This window comes from Raphanus sativus, chromosome 9, assembly GCF_000801105.2.
Source record: "Raphanus sativus cultivar WK10039 chromosome 9, ASM80110v3, whole genome shotgun sequence".
NCBI lineage: Eukaryota > Viridiplantae > Streptophyta > Magnoliopsida > Brassicales > Brassicaceae > Raphanus > Raphanus sativus.
The window spans coordinates 1126976-1142410 of record NC_079519.1 but is presented as its reverse complement, the minus strand read 5'-3'; the positions used below and the strand labels follow the sequence as shown (position 1 = coordinate 1142410).

Genomic DNA, 15435 nt, shown 5'->3' with positions numbered 1-15435 from the left:
AAATTTTATTAACTAAAGTGAAGAGTATACAACTTCAATATATAGAGCATTTACCGAAAATTCATTATTTAGAAGAGGTTAACCCACAGATTTTGGAAAATTTTCAAAAATATGAAAATCTGGTTTTAGTTTATAGTTTCATCGAGCAGTAAACAAATATGATGGTCAACGAGTTTAAGAACCTCTGTTGTCTCCGTTTCTCTAGATAATGAAGATTTAATAATGTCAATTCACTAATCTAGGTAGTATATGAAATTTTAATAAACTGAATATTAAAAAAATTAGAATGATTTCATGTATACCATGAGAGATAGTTTAGAATACATTAAATAAAATGTAGAATGTGGTTTGAATTTTTAAATTAAAGTGAAGAGTACAAACTTCATTATATAGAGCATTTACCGAAAACTCATTATTTTAGAAGCGGTTAGTTAACCCACGGATTTTGGAAAATTTTCAAAAATATGAAAATCTGGTTTTAGTGTATAGTTTCATTGTGCAGTAACATAAGATGATGATTAAAGTGGTTAGAACCTCTGGTTTCTCCCTTTTCTCTAGATAATGAAGATTTTATAATGCTAATTCCACTAATCTAAGCAGTATATGAAATATTATTAAACTAAATATTAAAAAATTAGAATGATTCCTGTAAACCATGAAAGATAGTTTAGAATACATAAATTCAAATTTAGAATGTGGTTTGAAATTTTTAAATTAAATTGAAGAGTATAAACTTTAGTATATAGAGCATTTTCCTGAAAACTCATTATTTTAGAAGAGTATAAACTTCAGTATATAGAGTATTTACCGAAAACTTAATATTTTAGAAGGGGTTAACCGATGGATTTTGGAAATTTCAAAAATATGAAAAATCTTGTTTTAGTGTATAGTTTCATCGAAAACTAACATAAGATGATTGTCAAAGAGTTTAGAACCTCTGTTGTCTCCTTTTCTCTAGATAATGAAGATTTTATAATGTTAATTCCACTAATCTAAGTAGTATATGAAATTTTAGTAAACTAAATATTAAAAAATTAGAATGATTCATATATATCATGAAGATAGTTTAGAATAAAATTAATTCAAATGTAGAATGTGGTTTGAAAGTTTTTAAACTAAAATGAAGAGTATAAACTTCAGTATATAGAGCATTTACCGAAAACTCATTATTTTAGAAGAGGTTAATTCACAGATTTTGAAAAAATTTCAAAAATATGAAAATCTGGTTTTAGTTTATATCTTCACCGAGCAGTAAACATAATTGATGGTCAACAATTTTAGAACCTCTGTTGTCTCCGTTTCTCTAGATAATGAAGATTTTATAATGTCAATTCCACTAATCTAGGTAGTATATGAAATTTTAAAAAACTAAATATTAAAAAATTAGAATGATTCAAGTATACCATGAAAGATAGTTTAGAATACATTAAAAAAATGTAGAATGTGGTTTGAAATTTTTAATCTAAAGTGAAGAAAACAAACTTCAGTATATAGAGCATTTACCCGAAACTCATTATTTTAGAAGTGGTTAACCCACGGATTTTGGAAAAATTTCAAAAAATAAAAAATCTGGTTTTAGTGTATAGCTTCATCGACCACTAACATAAGATGATTGTTAAAGAGTTTAAAACCTCTGTTGTCTCATTTTCTCTAGATAATGAAGATTTTACAATGCTAATTCCATTAGTCTAGGCAGTATATGAAAATTTTAGTAAACTAAATATTAAAAAATAAGAATGATTCCTGTATACCATGAAAGATATTTTAGAATACATTAGTTCAAATGTAGCATGTGGTTTGAAATTTTTAAACTAAAGTGAAGAGTACAAACTTCACTATATAGAGCATTTACCGAGAACTCATTATTTTGGAAGGGGGGTTCATCCACGGATTTTGGAAAAATTTCAAAAAATATGAAAATCTGGTTTTATTGTATATTTTCATCGAGCACTAACATAAGATGATGGTCAAAGAGTTTAGAACCTCTGTTGACTCCTTATCTCTAGATAATGAAGATTTTATAATGTTAATTTCACTAATCTAGGCAGTATATGAAATTTTAGTAAACTAAATATTAAAAAATTAGATTATTCATGTATACCATGAAAGATATTTTAGAATACATTAATTCAAATGTAGAATGTGGTTTGAAATTTTATTAACTAAAGTGAAGAGTATAAACTTCAATATATAGAGCATTTACCGAAAATTCATTATTTTAGAAGAGGTTAACCCACAGATTTTGGAAAATTTTCAAAAATATGAAAATCTGGTTTTTAGTTTATAGTTTCATCGAGCATTAACATAATATAATGGTCAACGAGTTTATAACCTCTGTTGTCTCCGTTTCTCTAGATAATGAAGATTTTATAATGTCAATTCCACTAATCTAGGTAGTATATGAAATTTTAGTAAACTAAATATTAAAAAATTAGAATGATTCCTGTATACCACGAAAGATAGTTTAGAATACATTAATTCAAATGTAGAATGAGATTTTAAATTTTTAAACTAAAGTGAAGAGTATAAACTTCAGTATATAGAGCATTTGCCGAAAACTCATTATCTTAGAAGGGGCTAACCCACGGATTATGGAAAAATTCAAAAATATAAAAATCTGGTTTTAGTGTATAATTTCATTGATCACTAACATAAGATGATTGTCAATGAGTTTAAAACCTCTGTTGTCTCATTTTCTCTAGATAATGAATATTTTATAGTGTTAATTCCACTAATCTAGGCAGTAATATAAAATTTTAGTAAACTAAATATTAAAAATTAGAATGATTCCTGTATACCATGAAATATAGTTTAGAATACATAAATTCAAATTTAGAATGTGGTTTGAAATTTGTAAACTAAAGTGAAGAGTACAAATTTCAGTATATAGAGCATTTACGAAAAACTCATTATTTTAGAAGGGGTTACCCCACGGATTTTGGAAAAATTTCAAAAATATGAAAATCTGGTTTTAGTGTATATTTTCATCGAGCACTAACATAAGATGATAGTCAAAGAGTTTAGAACCTCTGTTGTCTCCTTTTCTCTAGATAATGAAGATTTTATAATGCTATTCCACTAATCTAGCAGTTTATGAAATTTTAGTAAACTAAATATTAAAAAATTAGAATGATTCATGAATACCATGAAAAGATAGTTTAGAATACATTAATTCAAATGTAGAATGTGGTTTTGAAATTTTTAAACTAAAGTGAAGAGAATAAACTTCAGTATATAGAGAATTTACCGAAAACTCATTATCTTAGAAGGGGTTAACCCACAGATTTTGCAAAAAAATTTAAAAAAATGAAAATCTGGTTTTAGTGTATAGTTTCATCAAAAACTAACATAAGATGATTGTCAAAGAGTTTAAAACCTATGTTTGTCTCCTTTCTCTAGATAATGAAGATTTTATAATGCTAATTCCACTAACCTAGGCAATGTATGAAATTTTAGTAAACTAAATACTAAAAATTAGAATGATTCCTGTATACCATGAAAGATAGTTTATAATACATTAATTCAAATGTAGAATGTGGTTTGAAATTTTTAAACTAAAGTGAAGAGTACAGACTTTAGTATATAGAGCATTTACCAAAACTCATTATTTTTGAAGGGGTCAACAAACGGATTTTGGAAAAAATTCAAAAAATATAAAAATCAGGTTTTAGTGCATAGTTTCATGGAGCACTAGCATCAGATGTTGGTCAAACAGTTTAGAACCTCTGTAGTCTCCTTTTCTCTAGATAGTGAAGATTTTATAATGCTATTCCACTAACCTAGCAGTTTATGAAATTTTAGTAAACTAAATATTAAAAAATTAGAATGATTCATGTATACCATGACAGATAGTTTAGAATACATTAATTAAAATGTAGAATGTGGTTTGAAATTGTAAACTAAAGTGAAGAGTACAAACTTCAGTATATAAAGGATTTACCGAAAACTCATTACTTTAAAGAGGGGTTTAACCCACGGATTTTGGAAAAATTTCAAAAATATGAAAATCTGGTTTTAGTGTATAGTTCATCGAACACTAAAATAAGATGATTGTCAAAGAGTTTAGAACATTTGTTTTCTTTCTTTCTCTAGATAATGAATATTTATAATGCTAATCCACTAATCTAGGCAGTATATGAAATTTTAGTAAACTAATTATTTAAAAATTAGAATGATTCATGTATACCATGAAAGATAGTTTATAATACATTAATTCAAATGTGGAATGTGGTTTGAAATTTTTAAACTAAAGTGAAGAGTATAAACTTCAGTATATAGAGCATTTACCGAAAACTCATTATTTAGAAGGGGTTAACCCACAGATTTTGGAAAATTTTCAAAAATATGAAAATCTGGTTTTAGTGTATAGTTTCATCGAGCACTAACATAAGATGATGGTCAAATAGTTTAGAACCCACTGTTGACTCCTTTTCTCTAGATAATAGAGATTTTATAATGTTAATTCCTAATTTAGGCAGTATATGAAATTTTAGTAAACTAAATACTAAACAATTAGAATGATTCCTGTATACCATGAAAGATAGTTGAGAATACATTAATTTAAATGTAGAATGTGGTTTGAATTTTTTAAACTAAAGTGAAGAGTATAAACTTCAGTATATAGAGTATTTACCAAAAACTTAATATTTTAGAAGGGGTTAACCGATGGATTTTGGGAATTTTCAAAAATATGAAAATCTTGTTTTAGTGTATAGTTTCATCGAAAACTAAAATAAGATGATTGTCAAAGAGTTTAGAACCTCTGTTGTCTCCTTTTCTCTAGATAATGAAGATTTTATAATGTTAATTCCACTAATCTAGGTAGTATATGAAATTTTAGTAAACTAAATATTAAAAAATTAGAATGATTCATATATATCATGAAAGATAGTTTAGAATAAATTAATTCAAATGTAGAATGTGGTTGAAAGTTTTAAACTAAAATGAAGAGTATAAACTTCAGTATTTAGAGCATTTACCAAAAACTCATTATTTTAGAAGAGGTTAATTTACAGATTTTGAAAAAATTTCAAAAATATGAAAATCTGGTTTTAGTTTATATCTTCACCGAGCAGTAACATAATATGATGGTCAACAATTTTAGAACCTCTGTTGTCTCCGTTTCTCTAGATAATGAAGATTTTATAATATCAATTCCACTAATCTAGGTAGTATATGAAATTTTAATAAACTAAATATTAAAAAATTAGAATGATTCAAGTATACCATGAAAGATAGTTTAGAATACATTAAATAAAATGTAGAATGTGGTTTGAAATTTTTAAACTAAAGTGAAGAGTACAAACTTCAGTATATAGAGCATTTACCAAAAACTCATTATTTTAGAAGTGGTTAACCCACGGATTTTGGAAAAATTTCAAAAATATAAAAATCTGGTTTTAGTGAATAGTTTCATCGACCACTAACATAAGATGATTGTCAAAGAGTTTAAAACCTCTGTTGTCTCCTTTTCTCTAGATAACGAAAATTTTACAATGCTAATTTCACTAGTCTAGGCAGTATATGAAATTTTAGTAAACTAAATATTAAAAAATAAGAATGATTCCTGTATACCATGAAAGATATTTTAGAATACATTAGTTCAAATGTAGCATGTGGTTTGAAATTTTTAAACTAAAGTGAAGAGTACAAACTTCACTATATAGAGCATTTACCGAAAACTCATTATTTTGGAAGGGGGGTTCATCCACGGATTTTGGAAAAATTTCAAAAATATGAAAATCTGGTTTTATTGTATATTTTCATCGAGCACTAACATAAGATGATGGTCAAAGAGTTTAGAACCTCTGTTCTCTCCTTTTCTCTAGATAATGAAGATTTTATAATGTTAATTCCACTAATCTTGGCAGTATATGAAATTTTAGTAAACTAAATATTAAAAAATTAAATTATTCATGTATACCATGAAAGATATTTTAAAATACATTAATTCAAATGTAGAATGTGGTTTGAAATTTTATTAACTAAAGTGAAGAGTATAAACTTCAATATATAGAGCATTTACCGAAAACTCATTATTTTAGAAGTGGTTAACCCACGGATTTTGGAAAATTTTCAAAAATATGAAAATCTGGCTTTAGTTTATAGTTTCATCGAGCAGTAACATAATATGATGGTCAACGAGTTTAGAACCTCTGGTGTCTCCGTTTCTCTAGATAATGAAGATTTTATAATGTCAATTCCACTAATCTAGGTAGTAAATGAAATTTTAGTAAACTGAATATTAAAAAAATTAGAATGATTCATGTATACCATGAAAGATAGTTTAGAATACATTAAATAAAATGTAGAATGTGGTTTAAAATTTTTAAATTAAAGTGAACAGTACAAACTTCAGTATATAGAGCATTTACCGAAAACTCATTATTTTAGAAGCGGTTAGTTAACCCACGGATTTTGGAAAAATTTCAAAAATATGAAAATCTGATTTTAATGTATAGTTTCATCGAACACTAACATAAGATGATGGTTAAAGAGGTTAGAACCTATGTTGTCTCATTTTCTCTAGATAATAAAGATTTTATAATGCTAATTTCACTAATCTAGGCAGTATATGAAATTTTAGTAAACTAAATATTAAAAAATTAGAATGATTCATGTATACCATGAAAGATACTTTAGAATACATTAATTAAAATGTAGAATGTGGTTTGAAATTTTTAAACTAAAGTGAAGAGTACAAACTTCAGTTTATAGAGCATTTACCGAAAACCCAATATTTTTGAAGGGGGGTTAACCCACGGCTTTTGAAAAAATAAAAAAAAATATGAAAATCTGGTTTTAATGTATGGTTTCTTAGAGCAGTAACATAAGATTATGGTCAAAGAGTTTAGAACCTCTCTTGTCTCCGTTTCTCTAGATAATGGAGATTTTATAATGCTAATTCCACTATTCTAGGCAGTATATGAAATTTTTGGTATACTAAATATTAAAAGAAATTAGAATAATTTCCATATACCATGAAAGATAGTTTAGAACACATTAATTCAAATGTAGAATATGGTTTGAAATTTTTAAACTAAAGTGAAGAGTATAAACTTCAGTATATAGAGGCTTTACCGAAAACTCAATATTTTAAAAGGGTTTAACCCACGGATTTTGAAATAATTTCAAAAACCTGAAAATCTTGTTTTAGTGTATAGTTTCATCGACAACTGACATAAGATGATGGTTAAAGAGTTTAGAACCTTTGTACTCTCCGTTTCTCTAGATAATGAAGATTTTATAATGCTAATTCCATTGATCTATGCAGTATATGGATCCTATATACCATGAAAGATAGTTTAGAATACATTAATTCAAATGTCGAGTGTGGTTTGAAATTTTTAAACAAAATTGAAGAGTATAAACTTATGTATATAGAAGATTTACCAAAAACTCATTATTTTAGAAGATGTTAACCCACAGATTTTGGAAAATTTTCAAAAATATGAAATCTGCTTTTATTGTATAGTTTCTTAGAGCACTGACATAAGATGATGGTCAAAGAGGATTAGAAACTTTATTTTCTCCGCTTCTCTAGAAAATAAAGATTTTATAATGGTAATTCCACCAATCTAGGCAGTATATGAAATTTTACCAAACTAAATATTAAAAAAATAGAATGATTCATTTATACCATGAAAGATAGTTTAGAATACATTAATTCAAATGTCGAATGTGTTTTTAAAAATTTTAAACAAAAGTAAAGAGTATAAACTTCAATATATAGAGCATTTACTGAAAACTCATTATTTTAGAAGGGGTTAACCCACAGATTTTAAATAAATTTCAAAAATATGAAAATTTTGTTTTATTGTATAGTTTCTTAGAGCACTGACATAAGATGATGATCATAGAGGATTAGAACATTTGTTGTCTCCGTTTCTCTAGAAAATAAAGATTTTATAATGGTAATTTCACTAATCTAAGCAGTATATGAAATTCTACCAAACTAAATATTAAAAATTAGAATGATTCATATATACCATGAAAGATAGTTTAGAGTACATTAATTCAAATGTCGAATGTGGTTTGAAACTTTTTAAACAAAAGTAAAGAGCATAAACTTCAGTATATAGAGCATTTACCGAAAATTCATTATTTTAGAAGGGGTTAACCCACGGATTTTGGATAAATTTCAAAAATATGAAAATCTGGTTTTATTGTATAAACTTTGATCGGTATAAACTTCAGTATATATAGAGATTAATGAAAAATTTATATTTTCATAGGGGTTAACCCACAAATTTTGAAAAAAATCAATAAATATGAAAATCTTGTTAAAATGCATAGTTGCATCCTCTATTGACTTAGGATGATGGTAAAAGAGGTTTGGAACCTTTTTTGTCTCTGTCACTCTAAAGAATAAAGATTTCATAGTGGTAAGTCCAATGATTTATGCAGCATATGAAGTTTTACTAATTTAATTGTTAAAAAGTTAGAACGATGCCTATGTACCATGAATGAGAGTTTATCATACATTAATAAAAATGTATAGTGGTTAATCTAGGATGCTTTATATTTGCATCATGTATTGACATATGATGATTTTGGTTAAATGTTTTATATTTTTAAGCTTATACTCATTAGTGTTGTTTAAAATTTTCTAATAACTTTATACATCTTTATTAATGTATGATAAACTCTCTTTCATGGTACACGGTATCATTCTAATTTTTTAACAATTAAGTTAGTACTAAATCATTGGACTCACCACTATGAAATCTTTATTCTTGAAAGAAACGGAGACAACAAGGGTTCCAAACCTCTTTGAACATCATCATATGTCAATAAAGGATGCAACAATGCAAGATTTTCCGATTTATTGAATTTTTTGAAAAATTTGTAAGTTAACCCCTATGAAAATATAATTGTTTCGTTAATTTCTACATATGCTGAAGTTTATACTCACTAAAGTTGTTTATAATTTTCTAAATGCATTATAAATTTGTATTAATCTATTATAAACTTTCTTCCATGGTACATGGGCATCGTTTTAATTTTTTAACAATTGTTTTAATAAAACTTTATATGTTGCTTAAATTAGTGGACTAACAACTATGAAATCTATATTAATTAGATAAACGGAAGCAATAAAGGTTTAAAACCTCTTTGAACATTATTATATGTCAGTGTACAATGCATATATTTATTAAAAAAATATTTCCATATTTTTGATTTTTTTTCAAATTTTGTAGGTTACACTACAAAAATATTGAGTTTTTAGGTAAATTCCCTATATACTGAGTTAATACTCTTTAATTCTTTTTTAAAAAAATTAACTACATTCTATAATTTTTATTATTGTATCATAAATTATCTTTCGTTGTATATTTTAATTTCTTGAATTTTTTAATAAAACTTAATATACAACTTAAATTAGTAGATTAACCACTATGAAATCTTTATTAGAGAAACGGAAACAGCAAAGGTTCCAAACCTTCTTTACCATAATCTTATGTTAGTTTATGGTTCAAATATGCATTAAAACAACATTTTCATATTTTTGATTTTTTTCAAAATATGTGGGTTAACCCCTACGAAAATATTGAGTTTTTGGTTAAATGCTTTATATTTTTAAACTTGTATTCATTAGTGTTGTTTAATTTTTTTTAATAACTTTATACATTTTTATTAATGTATTTTAAACTCTTTTTTATGGTACAGGGACATCATTATAATTTCTTAAAAGCATGCGAAAGTATTAAAATAATTTATATGTTTTTTGAAAAATATGAAAACAATATATGGGTTAACAACTTAATAAAATAGATATAAAGATTTGAAGTAACAACTAGTTTATAGATATGAAGCTTAACTCTTATTAGATTATTTTATGTATCGAGATATAATATATTATCAAATATAAATACAATTTTGGTCTTCCAAAATTAACAAAAATAAAGAAAAAATATAGGTTCTTATTTTGCAGATTATATCAAAATATGGGCCGTGTTAAGCAAATGTATTGGGGTAAGCCCACAAATATGAGGTTAGTTTGTTTTTCCGACAAACAAACATTTTCAGTTTGATGGGCCTTTTAGATAATTTTATAATAGCTGCTCAACGCTTCGAGCCATATAATTAGTAACGTAGAAGAGTGATGACGTGACATCGTTTCATTGGATAAGATGCGTCACTACCCGTAGATTACTATTCAAACCACTGGGGAGTGAGAATAACTATTAATTAACTTATAGGATATTCCGAAAGTTCTCTGAAAAGTCATCGGAGACAAAGACGGAGACGTGAGAGTGATTCTTCGGCGAAGACGAGCTTTCACTAACGGCGGTTTCCTTCTGATCATTCCCCTCCGGAGGAGGAGCCGTGTAATCTATCTTCTCTGTTTCTCCGATTAGTTTGTTTTAGATCATGTAATTTTCTCTGTGTGTGGAAGCTAGATCTAACGTGAGGTGAAGTAATGACGTGGATGCATAGTCACTTTCGTTTTTTATTCGATTTTACACTGAAATCTCACTCGATTTAGATCTTGGGGGGTCTCATGTGGCGTTTGTGAATTGCATTTGATTTGTGTAGGAAATTTAATTTTTTTTTGAATTTTTTTTTAATTCGGTAGGTGAAGAGGGATCATCAGGAATTAAATACATTTTTTTTCTATATTTCTCAGGAGATTTGATTTTGGTGGAAACTTCTTGTGCTCATTACCGACTGAGGAAGTTTTGAAGAAGCTGGAATCAAAGATATTTAGATTTGATTTTAGAGGGTTTTTGTTCTAGCTTTGTGGTGTTAACATTATTTGGAAAGAGCGTTTTGTAGTATATTATCAAAAAAATTCAGCGTCCAAGTTCTGGGGGTGAGTTGCCCCATAGCACTGATTTTACGCCTCAAGTCATAGTCCGGAGGGCAAACTCGGCTCAAAACATGATGATGGATGAAGATGTTGAGCAGGCCAGTCTGATGTCTTTCAGTGACAGGCCCAGGGCTTTTCCCAACATGCGTAGTAAAACCTACAGTCCGCTAGTAAGTGTTTTTTTTTTCTTATTGGTAGCGTCAGATCATTACGATTTTGTGATGATGTTGTTACTGATTGCCTTCTATTTTTTTTTTTTGCTTCTTAGATTCCTGAGTGTAAAAAGTTCGGTCCTTTTTGTTGCAGATATTCCGGATTCTTAGGAAATTGAATGTTCGTGTTGTTTCAATAATTCTACTATTGTGCTTTGGAGTGATCTTTTACATGGGAGCTAGTACTTCTCCTATCATCTTGTTCGTCTTCACAGTATGCATCTTCAGCTTCCTCTTGTCAATATATCTAACCAAGTGGGTTTTAGCGAAAGATGAAGGGCCTCCAGAGATGGTCCAGGTAACCTCACTCAATTTATATGGTGTTAATCATGATGTTGGCTTTGTTCTTTTTTATATTTGTTCCTATCAAACTTCTAATTTGTGAGGTGATTCTCTTATAGATATCAGATGCTATACGTGATGGAGCTGAAGGGTTTTTCAGAACGCAGTATAGCACTATATCCAAGATGGCCATCTTGCTAGCTTTTGTGATTCTTTGCATATATCTATTCCGTAACTTGACTCCCCAGCAAGAGGCTGCTGGTTTAGGAAGGTGAATGTGCATGATTACATACACAAGATACGTTTAATCCATTTTTTTAGTTATGAATGATACTTAGCTTATACTACTGTTTGCTGTAGGGCGATGTCTGCTTATATTACTGTTGCCGCATTTCTCTTGGGGGCGCTATGCTCAGGTATTGCTGGATATGTTGGAATGTGGGTGTCAGTTCGTGCTAATGTGCGGGTCTCCAGTGCTGCTAGACGATCTGCGAGAGAAGCACTGCAGGTTCTGTTTTAATATAGTTATTTTGTGTACTACGTACACATATCACCAATTACTAAGAAGGAGATACAATGCAGATAGCTGTTCGTGCTGGTGGGTTTTCAGCTCTGGTTGTTGTTGGTATGGCTGTGATTGGTATCGCTATCCTTTACTCTACGTTTTATGTTTGGTTGGGAGTGGATTCACCAGGCGCAATGAGTGTTAATGACCGTAAGTCCTCTGTTCTGCTTTCTATGAAAGTTAATTACGTTTTCATCTCGTCTGCATATGCTATACATCATCGTACGGACTTCAAAATATATTTTTTTTTCTTTTCAAATGATCACTTTCGGTGATATTTTCTTGATTATGTTATGACCTAGGTTGAGCAGTCAACCCTATATGCTCAACCAGAAATGGTGTTCATAGCATCTCATTACTGAAATCTGTATATATTCCATGTTTTATTGGCTTGTTAGATTTATTGGTTGATTTTTTCTCTATCTTTACAGTGCCTCTTCTTCTCGTGGGATATGGTTTTGGTGCTTCGTTTGTCGCTTTATTTGCTCAGTTGGGTGGTGGAATATACACTAAGGGAGCTGACGTTGGGGCAGATCTCGTCGGAAAAGTTGAGCAGGGTATTCCCGAGGATGATCCTCGAAATCCTGCTGTTATTGCTGATTTGGTACTCCATCTTTGTCCTTTTTGGCTGCTGTGTATGTTCAGTGTACACTCCGCAGTATGCCCGTCAAATTCAAAAATTAAAAAGTAAGTATTTGCATCTTCCTGTAGGTTGGAGACAATGTGGGAGACTGTGCTGCCAGAGGTGCTGATTTATTTGAAAGTATAGCTGCAGAAATTATCAGCGCTATGATACTAGGCGGAACAATGGCTAAGAAGTGCAAAATTGAAGGTTTGCAGGAGATCTCTCTTTAAAGTTACCTCTCACATGAAATATTCTGATATATGATTCAGTTCCTGACTTATGCTGATAAAATCTAAAGGACATCTAGGATTATAATTTGAAATGTAACCCTAAGAAATTATGTAGAGAACTTAAGATTATAAAATTCAACTTGTTGTCGGAAACATAAGCTACGCATGGTTGTATAGAGTTTATAGTTTAGAATACGTTGTATGAATCTGAGTAAGCATGGTGTTAAAATTGATGGAAGACTACTTTTCATGTCATCTTTAGTGTTAGTAAAACTTTATTTATAAATATAATCATGTGGCCTTTCTAGCAGTGCTGGTTGAATTAGTATAAAAGATTTTGAAATTTGAAGTAATTTAATGATAAAATATGTGCTTACTTGAACTTTTATGTATTATGCAGATCCATCAGGCTTTATCCTGTTTCCTCTAGTTGTTCATTCGTTTGACTTGGTAATATCATCAGTTGGTATATTATCAATCAAGGGAACACGTGATGCTAGCGTTAAATCTCCGGTAGAGGATCCAATGGCTGTACTTCAGAAAGGATATTCTCTGACTATTATATTAGCGGTCTTGACTTTTGGCGCGGTAATATTTCTTTCGAGAATCAATGCTGCTTTTTGTGTTTAATTTTGCTTCAAACTTCTCACACACATGCACATATACGCTAGTGAAATCCTTTTTATTTCTTTGATGTTCTTCTGACATCATAATTCATGTTTTGTAGTCCACTCGCTGGTTGCTGTACACTGAACAAGCTCCATCTGCATGGTTCAGTTTCGCTCTATGTGGGCTGGTTGGCATCATTACAGCTTATGCCTTTGTCTGGATATCCAAATATTATACAGACTATAAGCATGAGCCTGTTAGGACGTTGGCCCTTGCTAGCTCGACTGGTCACGGGACTAATATAATTGCTGGAGTCAGCTTGGGTCTGGAATCGACAGCTCTTCCTGTCTTGGTTATAAGTGTTGCTATAATATCTGCTTATTGGCTGGGCAATACCTCGGGACTAGTTGATGAAAACGGAATTCCCACTGGAGGGCTATTTGGAACAGCTGTTGCTACTATGGGTATGCTAAGCACTGCAGCTTATGTTCTTACTATGGACATGTTTGGGCCCATAGCTGATAATGCTGGTGGGATTGTCGAGATGAGCCAGCAGGTAAATGTCACTTGATTCGTTCTAAAGGCTTATCTGTTTTATATCTATACTAATTTAGATGTAATAAATGTCTGGTGTAGCCAGAAAGTGTTCGTGAGATCACTGATCTTCTTGATGCTGTTGGGAACACCACAAAAGCAACAACAAAAGGGTTTGCCATTGGATCTGCTGCACTTGCGTCATTCCTTCTTTTCAGTGCGTATATGGACGAGGTTTCAGCGTTTGCTAGTGTGTCTTTCAAAGAGGTAAATGTTGTTACAAACCTTTGTTATCCTCCTTGTTCAGACAGCTTCTCATGCTCATCCTGGGGTCAAAACAGGTTGATATTGCTATCCCAGAAGTCTTCGTAGGTGGATTATTGGGTTCAATGCTCATTTTCCTCTTTAGTGCTTGGGCATGCGCAGCAGTTGGTCGAACTGCACAAGAGGTTGTTAACGAAGTAAGACGACAATTTATTGAGAGGCCTGGCATAATGGTAAGCATAAATTTCCTTTTCGAGGGCTTTCTCTCTTCTATGTTTATTGGCTTGTCGTTGTTGACTAGCAACACTACCTTCATGTAACAGGAGTACAAGGAGAAGCCAGATTACAGTCGCTGTGTTGCCATCGTCGCATCTGCAGCTTTGAGGGAAATGATAAAACCAGGAGCTTTAGCTATAGCATCACCCATTGTAGTTGGTAAGCTAATAATGCTTTTTAGACTACCTTTTGTTCTTGTGATGAATCGAGAAGACTGTGACCAAAACAAACCTCTTGGACTCTATCAGGTTTGGTGTTCCGAATCTTGGGATACTACACGGGACAACCCCTGCTCGGAGCTAAAGTTGTAGCTTCGATGCTCATGTTTGCAACAGTCTCTGGTATCTTAATGGCACTTTTCCTAAACACAGCGGGTGGTGCTTGGGACAATGCAAAGAAATACATAGAGACCGGTGCACTCGGTGGAAAAGGAAGTGAAGCCCACAAAGCGGCCGTGACCGGTGATACGTAAGCATTTTCGTTTTACTTACAAAAAATCTCGATCAAACTTCTATTCCTAAACTTGATTTCTAATTAGATGCATTCATTTGAAATTTTGCAGAGTGGGAGATCCGTTCAAGGACACGGCTGGTCCTTCCATTCATGTGCTCATCAAAATGCTCGCGACTATTACTCTTGTCATGGCTCCGGTTTTCCTCTGAAAAGAGAACCATTTTACCTATCCATCGCTGTTTGTTTGCACTAAAGACCGTCTCTTGCACATAGACATAGAGATAGGGAGAGAGAAGTTGGTAATGATTATGAATGAGTCTCACATGGATTGTTGGTTTTTGTGTGTCCATTTCATCTGAATAAATGAGATGCTTATGTTTTTTTGAGTTTAGTGACACTTCTAGATACATTTTAATCAACCACATCTTTCACGTTATGGATCTTCTCTACTCTCAATCTACTACATTTCATCTTTCTAGCACTTCTTACTCCTTGATTTGCCTTCTATTCGTACATACATACGTCTAGTCAGTGCCGAAGTTGGTGTCTGTAACAATCCAAAGCATTGAAAC

At 30.6% G+C, this 15435-nt stretch overlaps 1 protein-coding gene across 1 annotated transcript; it reads left to right on the top strand.

Annotated features, from left to right (window-relative positions):
• The first annotated feature begins 10173 nt into the window (after nucleotides 1–10173).
• On the top strand, nucleotides 10174–15299 carry LOC108827356 (pyrophosphate-energized membrane proton pump 2). The gene is made up of 15 exons (XM_018600735.2): nucleotides 10174–10331; nucleotides 10631–10983; nucleotides 11120–11323; nucleotides 11427–11578; nucleotides 11668–11815; nucleotides 11890–12022; nucleotides 12304–12476; nucleotides 12584–12704; nucleotides 13128–13315; nucleotides 13455–13892; nucleotides 13973–14137; nucleotides 14212–14367; nucleotides 14458–14569; nucleotides 14659–14878; nucleotides 14973–15299. Exons 2-15 carry the CDS (start codon nucleotides 10885–10887, stop codon nucleotides 15070–15072), a joined length of 2409 nt encoding a protein of 802 aa, XP_018456237.1. The 5' UTR covers nucleotides 10174–10331; nucleotides 10631–10884; the 3' UTR covers nucleotides 15073–15299.
• Nucleotides 15300–15435: the final 136 nt, after the last annotated feature.